General features: G+C 52.5%; 1 protein-coding gene across 1 annotated transcript; it reads right to left on the bottom strand.

Annotated features, from left to right (window-relative positions):
- Positions 1–696: 696 nt before the first annotated feature.
- On the bottom strand, positions 697–13,595 carry Gipc1 (GIPC PDZ domain containing family member 1). Its single transcript, XM_051194908.1, has 7 exons — positions 13,510–13,595; positions 4,165–4,485; positions 3,300–3,485; positions 3,025–3,205; positions 2,295–2,407; positions 1,475–1,556; positions 697–1,350 (listed from the first exon to the last, which is right to left on the bottom strand). The coding sequence occupies exons 2-7, from the start codon at positions 4,450–4,452 to the stop codon at positions 1,199–1,201; spliced, it is 1,002 nt and encodes a 333-aa protein (XP_051050865.1). The 5' UTR covers positions 4,453–4,485; positions 13,510–13,595; the 3' UTR covers positions 697–1,198.
- Positions 13,596–14,153: the final 558 nt, after the last annotated feature.

The raw sequence follows: 14,153 nt of genomic DNA, 5'->3' as shown, positions 1-14,153 counted from the left end.
TCCCTTCTCTCCAGGTCTGGCCAGGGTCCCACCCCACCCTTTCCTTGATCTCCCTAAATCCTAGGATGAAATGGACTGTCAAAACAAGCTTGGCAGGTTTATGTCCCCGTGAAGCACTGTGCCATGGATGCCTGTGCCCAAAGTACGACCAGCCTCAATGGGGGCGCTGTAAAAGGTCAGCAGGAACGCTGCTGAAGCAGAGGTGTTAACTACAGCCTCTTCATACAAGAGGGGCTTGGTGAGTGGGGAGCCAGGTCTGAACCTCAAGTAGGCCAGAAACTCCGCCACTGCCTGGAAGCTTGGTGGCCTACAGCCAGGGGGAGGGGGCAGTGGGCCAGCCAACTCCTAATTCAATTTGGAATCCAGGAGATAGATTTCAGCTGCTGCATTCTTTCCCTAGCCACCCCTCCTACCCCAAAGCCAAACAACTCCCAGAGAAGAGTCCCTATATCCAAGAGAGTAAGGGTAGAGAAGCCCACTCAACTGCCTTGCTCACACATCCCTCTTGTATTTTGTAAGGGAGATGATGAGGAACCAGGGCTCACAGCAGTGTCTACTCAAATGGGAGACAACAGAATCCAACCTTAAGGGGGCTCCTCTCAGGTGGGAGATGCATGAAGGGGACAGACTTACTGCCTTTACTGGGGGGGGGGGTTGTGCTCCTTTCTGCATTTTTGGTGTTAAGAAAGTCAGGAGTGGTGAAGCACACCTTTACTGGGAATGCAGGTGTAGGCAGATCTCTGAGTTCGAGGCCAGCCTGATCTACATAGTGAGTTCCAGGACAACCAGCACTACATAGTGAGTCTGTCTTGAAAAAACAAAGCAAAAAAGTAAGATAGGAAAGTCATGACCCCAAACAGAATTGAGCCTCAGGGAGACAGAAGGGGCAGTTTGCCAGCTGATAGAGGGAAGTGTTGGGGACAGAGGTGGCTGCCCAGTGTGCTGGTCCCTCCCCATGCACTCACTCTACTGAGGTAGGTAGGGAACCTGGCAGAGGTTGGCCAGGGATCCCAACCAGGCTGGGCACCGTGGTGATCGGAGCGGGGCCAGGACCATAGGCCACTTCCATCCCATGCCATCCCCAGGCTGCTGAGTGTCATGCCTAAGCAGAGTGCTCAGGTCTTGGCTGTGGCAGCCATCCTGGAGGCCCCAGCCAGGCCAAGCCCAGGTTATCTCAAGGTCCAGTTCAGTTCCAGTCTTAGTAGCGGCCGACCTTGGCATCCCCGATGGCTCCCCAGACATCAAAGACGAATTCATCTGGGAATGCAAAGTCACCGAGCCGTTCATCGAGAGCCTCTGCCAGTTCATCTGGGTTCCTTTTGTCCTTTCCCAGCTCCACCATGGTGGCAGCTGTCAGGGAGGAGAAAGATGGAGGCACAGATGGCATGAGGGACGGAAGGGTGCAGGCTCAGCTCAGCCTGGGTAAGATCTGGAAGCCTGCTCCCACCTTCTAGGCTCGGGTGCCCCTACTCACCCAGTTCTGTGTCTCTGATCCCCATGTAGCTCTCTAGCAAGTCATCCACCTTCTCAATGGCCTTTTCCTCAAAGGCCGATGGCTGTGGAGGAGGGACGAGACAGCACAGTATTGTCAACAGAGCTGCTGTTGGACACAGGGAAGTCCTCAGTAGGGGACAGTTCCAGGGCCTCACCTGCCGGGCAGCAGCTCCACCAATGAGCTGTACTGCACCCCTGCTGCTGTTTTCCCACCTTTACTGGCTTATGTGTACGAGTGTTCTGCCTGCATGTATGTACGTGCACTGCATGACGGTCAGAAGAGGACACTGGGTGCCCTGGAGCTGGCGTTAACGTGTTAGCCACACAATATGGAGGCTTGGAACTTAACCCGGGTCATCCGCAAGAGCAACAAGTGCTCGAAAGCGCTAAGCCACTAGATATAATTATTCTAATTTTAAGATATATTCTAAGTTGTCCAAACTGGCTTTGAACACTAAACCCTCCTAACACAGCTTGCCGGGTATCTAGGATTACAAGTGCATGACCACACTAGGCTGGCTTTCATATACTTTCTTTTTGGTGTCAAGCTTTTGTGGTTAGAGTTGCCCTTGAGTGTGAAATCCTCCTGCCTGAGATTCCATGTCCAGCTGTGGTGTCTGTCTGTATCACTAAGGTCCCCTCTGACAGGAAGTTACTAGGACTCCTATTTTACAGGTAGGAAAACCAAGTCTCACTTGCCCAAGGAAGGTCCCAAAGCTGGGAGGAGGTAGATCTAAGCAGAAGTGTCCAGTCCCTCGGGTAATGAAAATGATGTCACTGGCCCAAGGTGGCTCACTCACCAGATCCTCCACTGTAGCAGGGCCCCGGGATCGGAGCCTGAGGGTCCCTCGGCCAGTGCCCAGTTGTGGGACCGAGCCAGGGTGGCCACCGGCTGAACGCTGGCTGATCATATCTATGGGAATTTCAGGATACAGTCAGTATAGCACTCAGACAGCTAGGCCACCTCTCACCATCTCCAAGTTCTGCAGGCTCCTTGGGATAGGGACTGGATTCCAGGAGGCCAGGACTTTGCAGGAATGGAGAGGGGCAGGGCGGGGGTTAGACATAAGAGAAGCTAGAGAAGAAAATTGAGAGCTGGGGAGGGGTGGGGTATGGGTCTCCGGTCACTTTCCCATGACTAGGGGTGTGCATAACTGCTGGGTCCCAGATCCCTACTACCTACCCATACCAGGGGTGCCTCAGGCCCATTCCTGAGAGTTAGTGAAGCCAGGTAGAATGGGGGGGTAGGGCCCGGGAGTTGTACAGGTCAGCCAAGCCTCACTTCTCCAGGCTGAGGGGGCTGGCCAGGGTTGGGGGAACTTGGCTGGGCTAATGGCTTCTGGAAGTTGGGTGTGGGGGCAACTTCCTTCAGGCTGGGCTGCCAGCCAGCACCCAGTTCTAGGGTAGGGTGGGGCAGGCTTCATTTTGCATTGCAGACTTGGGTGCCACCTGCTGGTGTTTCCCAGAACTGCAAACCATATTTTTCAAGAATTCAAGGTCATCCTAGTGGGTGGTCCAAAGATTGCTCACCAAAGGCTTTCCGAGGCTCTGTGAGTTTGAGGGTGAAGGTGCGGCCTCGGGGCAGCTCCTTGAGGAGCCTGGCAACTTCGTAGTGCCGACAGCCCAGCAGGCTCTGCCCGTTGATGGCTTCAATCATATCACCCACGCTGATGAGCTGGATGTGGTCAATCACACTGCCTTCCTTGATGCGCTGTGGAGGGGCAGGCATCAGCCCTGGAAGCTCCACTCTAGGTCCCTCTACAGGCCCTGGCCACTGACTAAGGGTGTGCCACCCACCCGGGCACCTTAATGAAGGCATAGCCGGCCCCGTTGTCGGTGATGGTGAGTCCCAGCGCCTCCTCAGACTTGAATACTTCCACTTCTTTGCGCTGTCCCTTGACGTGAGCAAAGATGAAGTCTTCCAGCCCGATCTGGCCCCCCAGGAGCTTGTCCATATCCACTTTATGGGTGTTGAGGGTGCAGAACATCACCTGCAGGGGTGGTGCAAGGTGCTCATGCCCTCCTCCCTGGGTCCCCTTTCCTAACACTTGGAGATACCTATCCCAGGGATTGGTGACACCCAGAGCCAGGGCAAGGTCCACTAGTACATCAAATGCTATGAGTAGGATTTCTGTCCTGGAAAGAATTCATTGCTAGCTTGATTTACAGTGAGCACTCAATATATGCTGAGTGAATGAAGGAGTCTAGATTCCCACCTACCCTTCCCACCCGTCGTCCCCACTCCACGCTCAGCCTACAGTTGCCCTGCCTGTGGCTTCTCTGCATCATGGGGAAATATGAGCTGCTCCTGACCTCCAGCTCCCATAGTGCTCTGGGGCATGGGTGTCCTAAGGCCTCATAGAAATCCAGCTACAACCTACCAGGCCACAGGCTACTCCAGACTTGATAAGACAATCAGCACTTGCACCCCCACAACCGACTAGGTTATGAGCCTCTCAAGACCTGATGGGAAACTCACCCCCACATACCTACTGGGGTACTGGGGTACAAGTCTCTCAAGGCCCGGTAGGCACTCAGTATCCAGCAGCCATACCTCCTAGATTCAGGGACTGCTGGCCAGTGGGGAGCATGAGGACCTGAGCCCCAGCTCACAAAAATGTATGCCTAGGCCTGTGCCTTGTTCTCAGGGAACCCTAGCCCCACTGGTACCTCTGCAGCTGGTAGTCGGAAGGCCTCAGCGATCTTGCCATACAACTCCTTGACATTGGTGAAGCCCTCGATGCGGCCTGTGGGGCTACCGTGGGCCAGCTGTGTGTGGAACACCAGGCGAGGCCGGAGGGCAGCAGGAGGTGGGGGCAAGCCCATCTGGGATTCCCCTGCTCCGCTTCCACCCAGGGGCCCAGGCTCCCCAACTCCCAGGCCACTCCGGCCTGGCTCTGCCTCTTCATTTTCCACCAGAGGTGGTGCCTTTTTCCGCCGCCCCAGTCCCAGTGGCATGAGGGGCCAGAAGTAGGGACTCGGCCAGGAAACCTGCAGAAAAGGAATTGGGTTTCATGCTGAGTAACAGCCCTGGGTGCCACCCATAACCACCACATGGTACCAATAACAACCAACATCGCCCGTTTTCAGACCTGACATCCTTACACCCAGGAGCCTGGTGCAGTGCTCCACCACTGAGACATGACTCCTATGCACAGGGTTCCAGGACACCTCCAGACACTGCCACCTTGGATAAGGTTTCATTGCATTTACACTCTACTGAGGGCTTTACTTTCTTTTCCCCATACTTGGCTACTGCTGGGCCATAGAGCAGCAACCCCTCCCATACACAGGGATCAGTTCTACACACTTGTATCTATAAAAACTCTTGTCCCAGCTTATCATTTAAGGGGTAATAACAAAAACTTCTGTCCATGTTCAGCACAGGTGCAATGCTCTCCCAGAATCAACCAATCCTCCCTCCCGGGGTTAGACTTTGGCCTTGTACATGTGTACCCAAGCTACATGCCTAGACTGCTTCCTACTTTTTATTTTGAGACATTTATCCTAGTTGCTCAGGCTATCCTTGATCCTGCAATCTTCCTGCCTCCGCCTCCACGGTAGCTGGGATTGCAGGCATATAGCAGCACATGTGCCTTGCCTGAGTGTGTTCCACGTACAGTAGATTTGATCTGGGTATCCAGAACAAATGGGAAGATAAAGGGTTGACCCTACATACAGCCCAGATGTGGGGAGCAGCTCAGTGGTAGATCACATGCTGATAAAAGCCCAGCTCTCAAGGCAGCCTCAGGTTGAAGCTTCACCTGCATGGTAGTAATCACAACAGGGGATACCTATTATAACCCGACATGACCTGTTCTGTGACCTCATTCTCTCCTTATTCCATAGAGCATCCTGCTCTAGCCACACCCACATAAACAGATGATGAAGAGAGGCTAAAGCACTGGTACTTCCCTTTGTTTTTCCTTTCTGAGACAGGCTTTCACTCCCTAGACCAGGCTGGCCTAGAACTCACAACTTCTTGCTCTCAACTTCTCAAGTGCTGAAGGACAGATGTACACCACTCCATCCAGCCTCCTTTCCTTTCCCTAGCAGCTGCAGCCATTAATGCTGTGCACAAAAACCGTCTTAAGTCTTTGGCTGGGGAGGTAGCTCAGTCAGTAAAGTGCTTCCAAGGACTGGAGTTCGATCCTCAGACGTGCTACCATGCACTTGCAATCCCAGAGCTGGGGAGAGAAGGATCCTTTCTGCTCACAGCCAGCCTAACCTACTTGGTGAGTCCTACGCCAGTGGGCAAATGCACTTGCCATCAATCACGCAGACCTGCGTTTGGTCCCCTGGATGCACATGGTAGGAGAGCATATTCACACAAGTGGTCTTCTGTCAGGTGTACCTACACACATACATACCCACACACAGGAAATGATCAACAAATGCAGTAATAAAGAATACCCCAGTGTGGACAGCTGGGGGTGACACCTGAGACTATCCTCCAGCTTCCATGCACATTTGTACCAGCACACCTGTGACACAGAAGAAACAAAACCCTTGCGTCTCTCCCTCAAAGCACACAATGCCCGCCAGTGAGTTCTAACAGGAAGTAACATGTGACACATCCCCACAGAAACATTTAATCACTGGGGCAAAATTCTCCCCAGCAATATAGCTCCTGGTCAGTGACCAGCAACAGTTGACATGGTGGTAATGTTATCAGGCTGGATGGGTCTTTAGTGACAGCAACTGTGATGGTCTGAACGAGAATGGCCTCCATAAGCTCATATATTTGAATGTTTGATCCCTAGCTGACAGACTGTTTTGAGAAGGGTTAGAAGGCATGGCCTTGTGGAGAAATGTGGCCTTTGAGGTGTTCAACACCCGTGCCAGGCCTTGTCTCCTTCTCTCTGCTGCTCCAGCATCATGCCTGCCTGCTTGCTGTAAGTTCTCTGCCATGCTGCTCATGGACTTGCCCTTAATTAACGCTTGCTTTTGTAAGTTGCCTTGGTCATGGTGTCTCCTTGCGGGAGTGAGACAGTGACTGAGACAGCACGGATGGATTCTCCAACAAGGAGCAATGGGTATGCAGTAAGAGCAAAAAGCACCAGCCAGGCATAGGGGCGTGGTGTGGATTCAGACCGAGGGAAGACTGTCATGAGCTTGAGGCCAGGCTGGAGTAACAGGTGACTACTGTCTCAACAAGGGCTGCAGAGCTTAGTGGGTAAAGCTCAGTTTAAGTATGAAGACCTACGTTCAAATCCCCAGAACCCACACAGCACTAGAGGTGATAATGCCTGCATGCTTACAGTAGGGGTGGAGGCAGAGCACGTTGAGAAAGCTTATGGACCAGCTAGTCTGTTGTGTGGACTGTCTCAAACAAGGTGAAAGGCGAGGACTGACACCCTCCACACAGGCACCAGGGCAAGCATGTGCCTGCATGCATTTGATCACCACCCCCCCACACACACACACACAGTGTCAGGTCAGGTTTGGTGCCAAGCACCTTTACCTTCTGAGCCACCAAAATGGCCCCTGTACCAGTTTTCATCTCCCTGTTTTTCTTCCTTTGAAGACTATTACAGTACATACAGGCACACGTGTCAAGGTGAGTACTTGGCAGAGGCAGGTGGATATATGTGACTTCAGGGCCAGCCTGATCTTACAGAGTTCCAAGTCCTCCACAGCTGCATAGAGACATCCTTTCATCTCACCTTACCCGACTCAAACCAAACAAAGGTGTGGCTGCCATGTTTATTTTTTAATAAGTGTGTGATCTGTGCTCAGAGGTCAAAGGAAGCCACACTTCACACCTATCCTGTGGAAGCAGGGTCCCCCCTCCTCTTTGACTAGTCTGGCAGCCATCAAGCCTCAGCAATACTGGTCTGGGGATCAGAACTCCAGTCCTCACACCCAAGCAGCAGTACTTTTAACTACCTCTCCAGCCCTTCCCTTTTCTTTATTTCTTTTTTCTCCCTCTCTCTTGCAAACAAACTTTTTTGGGGTGGTACTTATTATATTCATGCACTTATTCATTTTTATTTGATTGGTTCTTCTTTTTTCTTTTTAAGCCAGGGTTCTGACTCTCCTGGAATTCACTTCGTAAGCCAGGCTGGCCTCCAACTCACAGACATCTGCCTGCTTCTGCTGCCTCAGTACTGGAATTAACGGCATGCACTACCACTGCCAGCTTTAATTTCTTGAGTCTGGGTATCGCTGTTTTGTTCCAATTGGTCAAGTGTTCCTCCTGCCTCAGCCTACAAGCAGCTTGAACTATCAGCATGTGCCCTGTTTTATTTCAACAACCCAGATCCCTGACTGTGCACTACGATGCACACACAGTAGGTAATTTGGTGGCAAATGGAGTGAACTGTTGGCCATAGCTGTCATCTGAGCTTCACAGCTGCCTGCTGGGCTGTCCCCCTGCTGTGGCGTGTCTCTGGAAGAAGGCTATCTTTCTGATTATTTACAAGAGGTACAATAAGCCAGTTGGAGTTGACCATCCGCTTTAGAGCCCTGTAGTGCTGGAGCAGGGAGCAGGACCCAGTGGCAGTGACAGACGTCTTGGACCATCTTTAGACCCTCCCCTCCTGGACTTCCCACACAGACGTCTGGGATAAGAATGCTCTAAGTAGACTGAGAACAACAGTGCAAAGGCCCCGAGGTAAAGTAGTTCACATTCAGCACACCTCTGAATAGTGTGGCTGGAAGCAGGGAGGAAGGCAGGCAAAGCCTTTCTTCTTATAGTACTGGATGGAATCAGGCCTCTGCACACTGGGTAAACAATCACCGAACCACACCCAGCCCCTGATTTCACGTGTGTGTGTGTGTGTGTGTGTGTGTGTGTGTGTGTGTGTGTGTGTGTGTGTGTTGGGGGCACAAGCTCCCTCAAGGATGTGTGATTTGTAATCCCTGGAGGAAGCTCCTTGGCCTTGACAACTATCCACAGGGGCATTTCACCCACCTCACCAGGGCTCATGTAGCCCAGGCTGGTCTCAAACTTGCTATGTAGCTATGTAGCCATAGCAAACTTGTGATCCTCCTGCCTCATCTTCTTGAGTGCTGGGAACACCAGACTACATAAGCATACCCGGCTCAAGTCATCTATTATTTCGAGGCAGGGTCTTGCTTTCAACTCCTGACCCTCTTCTTTAGCTTCCCACGCCCTAAGGGTTTCCTATGCTCTGCAGACTCTCTCTCCTGAGGGGCCAATGCAGGGTCAAGGGAGCCCAGCTGGCTGGAGCACATCTTCCCAAGAGGGTTCCCTGCTCAATCCATCATGCATCCCTCTTCTGACAAACATGCTCCATCCTCATCCCACACACCGACACTACAGTTGCCTCTGGGTCTTCAGGTGTCCTTTACCTTCCTTTCCTGTCAAGACAGCAGTCAGAAGGACTCTATAAACAGTCATGTTACTCTCTTCTTTGCTCTATCCCAGGAATCCCACTGTCCTTTATGCCCCACATCAGAAGCCCTATCTCCTTCCCTGAGCCTCTTCCTTGCAGTTCACAGTTAGGACGGGCGGAGCTGTTACAGGGCCTTTACACTGGCTGCTCCCTCTGCTGCCCAGCACCCTCCCTTTCCTCCTCCAGCTGGGATGGGTACTTTATAACTTGTCCACTGTCTGCTAAGGGGAGATCTGTGCATCACTAATGGCCACCCCTCAGAATGTGGGGCAGGACTGGCCATCTCCCCAGGAGAGCACAAGCCCCACCCCATCCCCCACAGTGCCAGGGCAGGAAGACATCAATGGCGACAAGCACATCTTTTTTAATGCTCCTGAATGGCTATGTAGTGAACTGCCTATTTTGTTGTTTTTGTCTACATTTATTTACTCTTTGTGTATGCATGCATGCCCTAGCATATTTGTCAGTCGGAGAGCGTACCTGAGTTACTCCTTTTCCTCCACCATGTGGGTCCTGGAGATCAGAGCCAGCTCTTCAGGTTTGGAGGTGAGTGCCGTTACCCACTGAGCCATTCCACCTTCTAAAGGATTGTATTTTGTATTAAGTGTACAGGTATGAGTTTGCATGTGGGTGTGTGTACCTGAGCGTAGGTGCCTGCAGAGGCCAGAAGGCACCGGATCCCCTAGATATGGAGGTACAAGTAGTCATAAGCTGCCCAATATGGGTGCTAGGAACCAAACTCAGGTCTTCTACAAGAGCAGCAAGCACAGCCATGTCTCCCGCCCTTCCTGTGCTCCTTGTATGTGCTCATTCATGCCCATGGATGTGTGGGTGCATGTGAAGGTTAGAGGTCAACATTGGGTATTGGTCCTCAAGAGTCATCTCTTTGCTTTAAAAAAAAAAAAAATACTGAGGCTGGAGAGGTGGCTCAATGGTTAGAGCACTGCCTACTCTTCCAAAAAAACCTGGGTTTGAACCCCAGAACCCACATGGCAGCTAAAAACTGCCTCCAACCCCAGTCCTAGGGAGGATCTGACACCCTCTTCTGCCCTGTGCGCTCAGGCATGCAAGCAAGCAAAACACCCACATAAAATAAAAATTTTTAAAAATGACTTTGAGGTTAGGCTAGCCAACATAGCAAGTTCTAGGACAACCAGAACTACATAGTAAGACCCTGTCTCAAGGGAAGAAAAAAAAAAAATCACATTTATTTATTTGTGTGCAAGTGTATCGCCACAGTTTGCATACACAGGTTGTGGGAGTCAGTACTTTCTGCCATTCGAGGAACAGGGAGCAAACTCAGCTTACAGGCTTGGTGGCAGCCTTTACTACACTGGCCATCTCTCTAGTGTGCCTCAAATATAGTAGGCCAGGGCTCTAGCACTTAGTGTATGCCATACCCCAGCCCCTCTTTGCATGAACTCTCCAGTTAGACTGGCCCACCAAGGAGCCCGACCCACAGGTTTATGTCCCCAGTGCTGGGGTAACAATTGCAAGCCACCATGCCTAGCATTTTCACATGGGTTCTGACTGCCAAACTCAGCTGGCACAGCAAGCACTTTACCAAGCACACCATCTCCATGGTCTCCATGGCCCCTGCATGGTTTTCTTTTGCTCTGCCTTTTCGAGTAGAGTTTCCCTGCACAATACAGAGCAAGCCTCACACTGAAGATCCTCCCGCCTCTACCTCCCATGTCCTGGGATAACAGGCCTGCTCCACAACTGGCTGGTTCAGCTTTACTTGGATGACCTTTTTCTTAATGATTTGTGAAAACTCTTTATATATTCTGGGCACTAGTCTTTTACTGATTCCTTCATCTGTCTGTCCATAGCTCTGTATCCCAATATACTATAGGTACTCAATGGCTATTTCACAAAGGTAAACTGAAATGAATTACATAGAACTGTCTTCTAAAATTTTCACTACCACATTCAATAGTACGGAGCAGCAGCAGCACCCCCTTGGTCCACTCTTTCCATCACCATTCCTTGTTATATGTTTGTTTGAGACAAGTTTACTCTGTGTAGTCCTGGCTGTCCTGGAACTTACTCAATAGACCAGGCTGGCCTCGAACTCAGAGATCTGCCTGAATGATGGGACTAAAGGCTTGCGCCACCACTGACCAGTTTAAGCCAAGTATATGAACCCCTCTGATCAAAAGGAAACCATGTATGTGCCTGTATTCTTCTTGGAACACTATTAGGGGTGTGTAAGTGCGTGTGTGTACCTGAGACAGTTCCTGGAATACTATTGGGGTGTATAAGTGTTGAGGCACTATCTTTCTTTACTGTCTTGGACTCTATACCCCAGCCTCCTTTCACTGCTGTGGTTTAGTCTAGCTTTTGTGTGCCCTCTGGTGAGAGCCCCAAGGCTTTGAGGAAAATGAGTGCCTAGTAAATCAATGGTGCAGACCCTGAGACACCTCTTGCCACTTACCAGCGGCACAGACAAAGCCAAGTTGCTAAGCTTCACAAGGCTGCAGTTTTCTCATCCGAGAACCTGGCAGAGTTCGTGTCTGTCAGGTGGGTCCTTACAGAACTCCCAGACTGTGCTGCATGGGACCTGCTCAGCACATTAGTGAGCCTTGTCAGGAAGTGCTGGATGTGTTATTATTTGCAGTGATGGAGACAGAAACTAGAACCTTTCATCTGCTAGGAAGGCACTCTACTGCCGACCCACCCCTCCCCACCTCTCCCTGACAGGTTCTAGGCAGGGCCTGTACTGTTGACCCACACCTCCAGAGTGCTCCCAGTCTTTATTCCGGTCACATCCTTCCTTCCCTGGCCTTGGAGCATCCCACTCCATAGCCTGGCAAGGCCTATCCAGACTTCTCCAGGCAGCCGGCTCGCCCCAGCCCCACACACAGGAGCTGCTCTACAATATCAGGGCCTATGAACTTAGCTGTATGCTGCCTTGACAGAGTCCCGGCTGTTATTTATCTTTGTGTCTCCATTTTTTAAAGTTTATTTTTATGTGTATGAGGGCTTTGCTGCGTGTCTGCCTATGCACCACTTGGGTGCCTGAAGAGGTCAAAAGAACTACAGTTAAAGATAGTTGTGACCCACCATGTGGGTGCTGGGAATGGAACTCCCAGCATGCACTCTGTGAGCTGTCTCGCCAGCCTGTGTCTCTATTTTAAAATGCAAACCAGGTGGCATTCCTCATCTGTCTCCGATCTCACAAAGGGATTCCACCGTATAGGGGGAGACTCGACAATAAAAAGATGTCTTTCCTGTACCAGGCCCTCAATCACATCTGTAGCTTCATTCTCTGTGCCAGCTATTACATACTTCTCTCTGCCAGGGGTGTGCATGATCTCCCCCGCCCAGTGATCTCTAAGAGGCCGGCCACTCAGCACTCAGCAGGATCTGCAGTGGCTGCTCACATTAACTTCTTGTCTGTTCCCCATTAGAATGCAGGGAATTCTGTCCTGCATTTGGAGGACACTTCCCTCCAAGCAAAACATGGTGCCTGGCACAGTACCTGCTTAGCACTTGTAGGTGAACTGTAGAATGAATGTCTTGTAGCCCTAACTGACTGTGAACCAAGCCCCACCAACAGGACTGCTAGAGAACTATGAGGACCCCCCTGCAGGAAGCTGAAGGGAAGTGGGTTGGATGGATTTCCGGAGTTCAGAGCTCTCATCCCAAGAAGGGCCTGAGACTTAGCAACCCTGCAGTCACAGAAAAGTTAAGTGGGAGGAGCAGGAAGCAGGGAAGGGGGTCCCTGGGGCTCAGATAACGCCTGGCTTAGGGGACACCACATCTGCTCCCTTGTCGTCCCTCCCTCCTAACCTCCAGCACAGTACTACTTTGGGGAGGAGGGCTGGAGGCCTCTGATTCATTCTTGAAAAACCGGATCCTGAAGGTTTCATCTCTCCAATGTTTCCGGGGCGGGGGCCGAGGGGCGTGAACGCACCGCTTGCCCCGATTCCCAGACACCTGGCCTCTACACTCAACTCTCAGTCATTTCTCTTTGCAGTAAAGAGTAGCCAGGGTGGGTGGAGGGGGAATGGGATTAAAGGACCCACGGTATTTAGGCCTTGCCTCGCCAGTTCAAGAGAAGGGACAGGAGGGCAACCTGGAAGCTGTCTAGTGACCTGTGGGCGCCAGGAAGGAAGCAAAACCCGTAGGTGCGGCTCCGCGTGCAATGAGTCCAGCGGCTGGACAGGGACGATTTCTGGAACTAGTTTCTGAACTCAAAGGCATGGGTCCCTCATCCCCACCGGCCACTTACTAGCTGTGTGACCTTGAGTGAGTCACTTCACCTCTCTGGCCCCGATACCTCACTTCTAAAAGAAGTTAACAGCCCCTCCCAGGAGGCTGTTTTGCCTCAATGCTGTGCACGGTAAGCGTCTGACGAGGAAGCGCTGGGGTCCGGGCTAGCGAGGCAGGGGGATCCAAACTATTACTGGGTTGTTATTGCCATCCGGACCTGGGTGGCCCCGGGTCCCGGCCGCCAGCTTTTGGGCAGGGGCCCGGGAGGGGTCGGGACCCACCACCAACAGGGAGCGTCCCGGGAGCAGAGGGCAGGGGCGGGCCGGAGGCCCCCGCCAGCGGGGAGGGGTCCGTGTTTGGGGTCCCGACGCGGCCAGCCCCACCCCGCCGACACGGCTCCACGCCCGGGAGGCCGCCCCGGCCGGGGGACACTCACCTGCGCCGCAGCCGCCCCGCGCGCCCAGTTCGGTCCTCTGGAAACTCGGCCCGGCTTCTCCCTCGGCCTCCGGTACCTGGGCGGGGCCGGCGTCCCGATAGGACCAATCAGCGGCGGCCGTCCATACTGGCGGCCAATGGGTGCCTCCCGTCGAATGCTCCGAAGGGATCCCTCCGCCGCACCTCGGCCTCCCCCCCCCCGGTGAGCGCAGTGGTCCGACCTTACTCGGTCTAAATAGCTGCCGGCTGAACCATTGCGGGACTGCGCGGGGGAGGCGGACGGGGGACGGGCGGGGAGCTGGCAGTAAGAGTCAGATGACAGGATTTGGAGGACTGCGCTCGGCATCCAGGAAAGCGGGCTCTTTGGGAGGTCAGCAAAGAGGCCCTCTGGCTCAGCTTCCCTCCCAGAAAGATACTTTGACTCCAGGGGTGGGCCATAGTGAATAGGGAGGGTTCCGCGTGTCTCTTCTTCTTCCACTCTACACAATAGACAAAGGCAATCGTGCATTCATTCAATCTTTCAATCTTTAAGTGCCCCTGTCTGTACCAGGCTCGGTCCTGACTCTACAGACACTTGGGTGGAGATACAGCGTGTGCAAAGGCTCCGAAGCTGCACAAAGAGCCGCAGAGCACTTTGCTAGCAAA

Source organism: Phodopus roborovskii, unplaced genomic scaffold (assembly GCF_943737965.1).
Source record: "Phodopus roborovskii unplaced genomic scaffold, PHOROB, whole genome shotgun sequence".
Classification (NCBI taxonomy): domain Eukaryota; kingdom Metazoa; phylum Chordata; class Mammalia; order Rodentia; family Cricetidae; genus Phodopus; species Phodopus roborovskii.
The sequence above is the reverse complement of the archived record's forward strand: the minus strand, read 5'-3'. Positions and strand labels throughout refer to the sequence as shown.